Raw genomic sequence first — 1,335 nt, forward strand, 5'->3', positions numbered from 1 at the left:
CAAGGAACGCCTTAATCAGTTAGTCCCGGACATGCTGGCTCGCCTACATTCCAGGATCATCGATGGCTTTCCGTTGGACTGGAACAAACGGCGTCTTGCGCACATTGAGTTGCCCGAAGAATACAGACCACGTCAAATCGGAAATAGGGGGGCTCTGTAATGGGTAGGATTACTGGTTGACCCATCCATTCCCTTCTTACTGGTATTTCCGATTCTACGTAGTCACTCAGTCACAGTAGTCACGCTTACATACAATTCCCTCAGTCACACGTGTAGTAAGGTATCTTTTTAACCATCATTCTTTTCACGGCTTGCAGCCCTCGAGCATCGTCTTCACGACTCGACTACACGCGTGATAGGGATATAGTATCAAGGTCAGTAGCATAGTGATTCATTCGAGGAGAGCTCGTGACTCTCCAGTGGTACTGATACTTTTCTCTCTCTCTCATCAATCCTTAAAGTCTTGCTACACTTTCCTGCGGCTTTCCGAGGAAAGAGAGTACGTCTACGCTCGTGGCATTCCAGAGCATCAGTAGCGTCTCGCGTAGTAAGATTGACTCTTGTCTCAGATCTGACCTTCATCAGAGGTCTATACACCAGTGCAGCAACTCTGTCACACCGAAAGCTCGCCAGACTCACTCGTCGTTGTTACTCGGATATCGTGAATAGGCGTTAATCCTCTAACAGGTTCCTACAACCGGCCTCGCCAATTAATAACTGTATTCCCCTCAACTTATACCTATTACTAACTGTTTTAATGCATTGTCTGGAGGGCTGTAATGTCTGATCGTGCACGCGATTGATGGGGGATGTCGTTTGGTCGATGTGGACTTGGGAGATGGGTTGGCGTTTGGAGGGGGAGTGGCGAATCGCTTATTCGATGTCGGTGTTGACATAGTTTAGCTGGGGTGGTAGGTGGTTGTGGCTGAGATTTGTGGTCAGAAAGAGCCACATACCTTGTGAAATTACGCGACGCAGCCCGTCACCCATCAACAGTTCCTCCACATCGAGAACGAGATGGAGGCCCCACGTCATTGCTTTTGAATAACCCCCCTGCACCTCCTCGACACTACCTTCCTTTGTTGTCGCCTGTCACCGGGTGGCTGTGGTCTTCTGGCTGTGTTCATGGCACCGTAATACCATGAGGGAGAATGACCGGTGGTGGTCGATTTACCGGAATTGATGTGTCCGATGGTGATGACACTAACGTGAGTCTTCTCCTTTCCCGTTTTGTTGCAGGGCGTCTGCACCCACTGCCGTCATGGTTTGCCCCTCTACACGCTCAGACGAGTCGCACTCCTATAAGCCCTAATCTGCACCTGACCTCCTTGAGAT

At 49.9% G+C, this 1,335-nt stretch overlaps 1 protein-coding gene across 1 annotated transcript; it reads right to left on the bottom strand.

The window, feature by feature from the left end:
• Positions 1 to 754: 754 nt before the first annotated feature.
• LACBIDRAFT_312671 (uncharacterized protein) lies at positions 755 to 1,035 on the bottom strand (the record flags this gene model as incomplete). Its single annotated transcript, XM_001891235.1, has 2 exons — positions 755 to 903; positions 957 to 1,035. 2 exons carry the CDS (start codon positions 1,033 to 1,035, stop codon positions 755 to 757), a joined length of 228 nt encoding a protein of 75 aa, XP_001891270.1.
• Between the last annotated feature and the right edge of the window lie 300 nt (positions 1,036 to 1,335).

The sequence above is a fragment of the Laccaria bicolor genome, genomic scaffold (assembly GCF_000143565.1).
Source record: "Laccaria bicolor S238N-H82 LACBIscaffold_546 genomic scaffold, whole genome shotgun sequence".
Lineage (NCBI taxonomy): Eukaryota > Fungi > Basidiomycota > Agaricomycetes > Agaricales > Hydnangiaceae > Laccaria > Laccaria bicolor.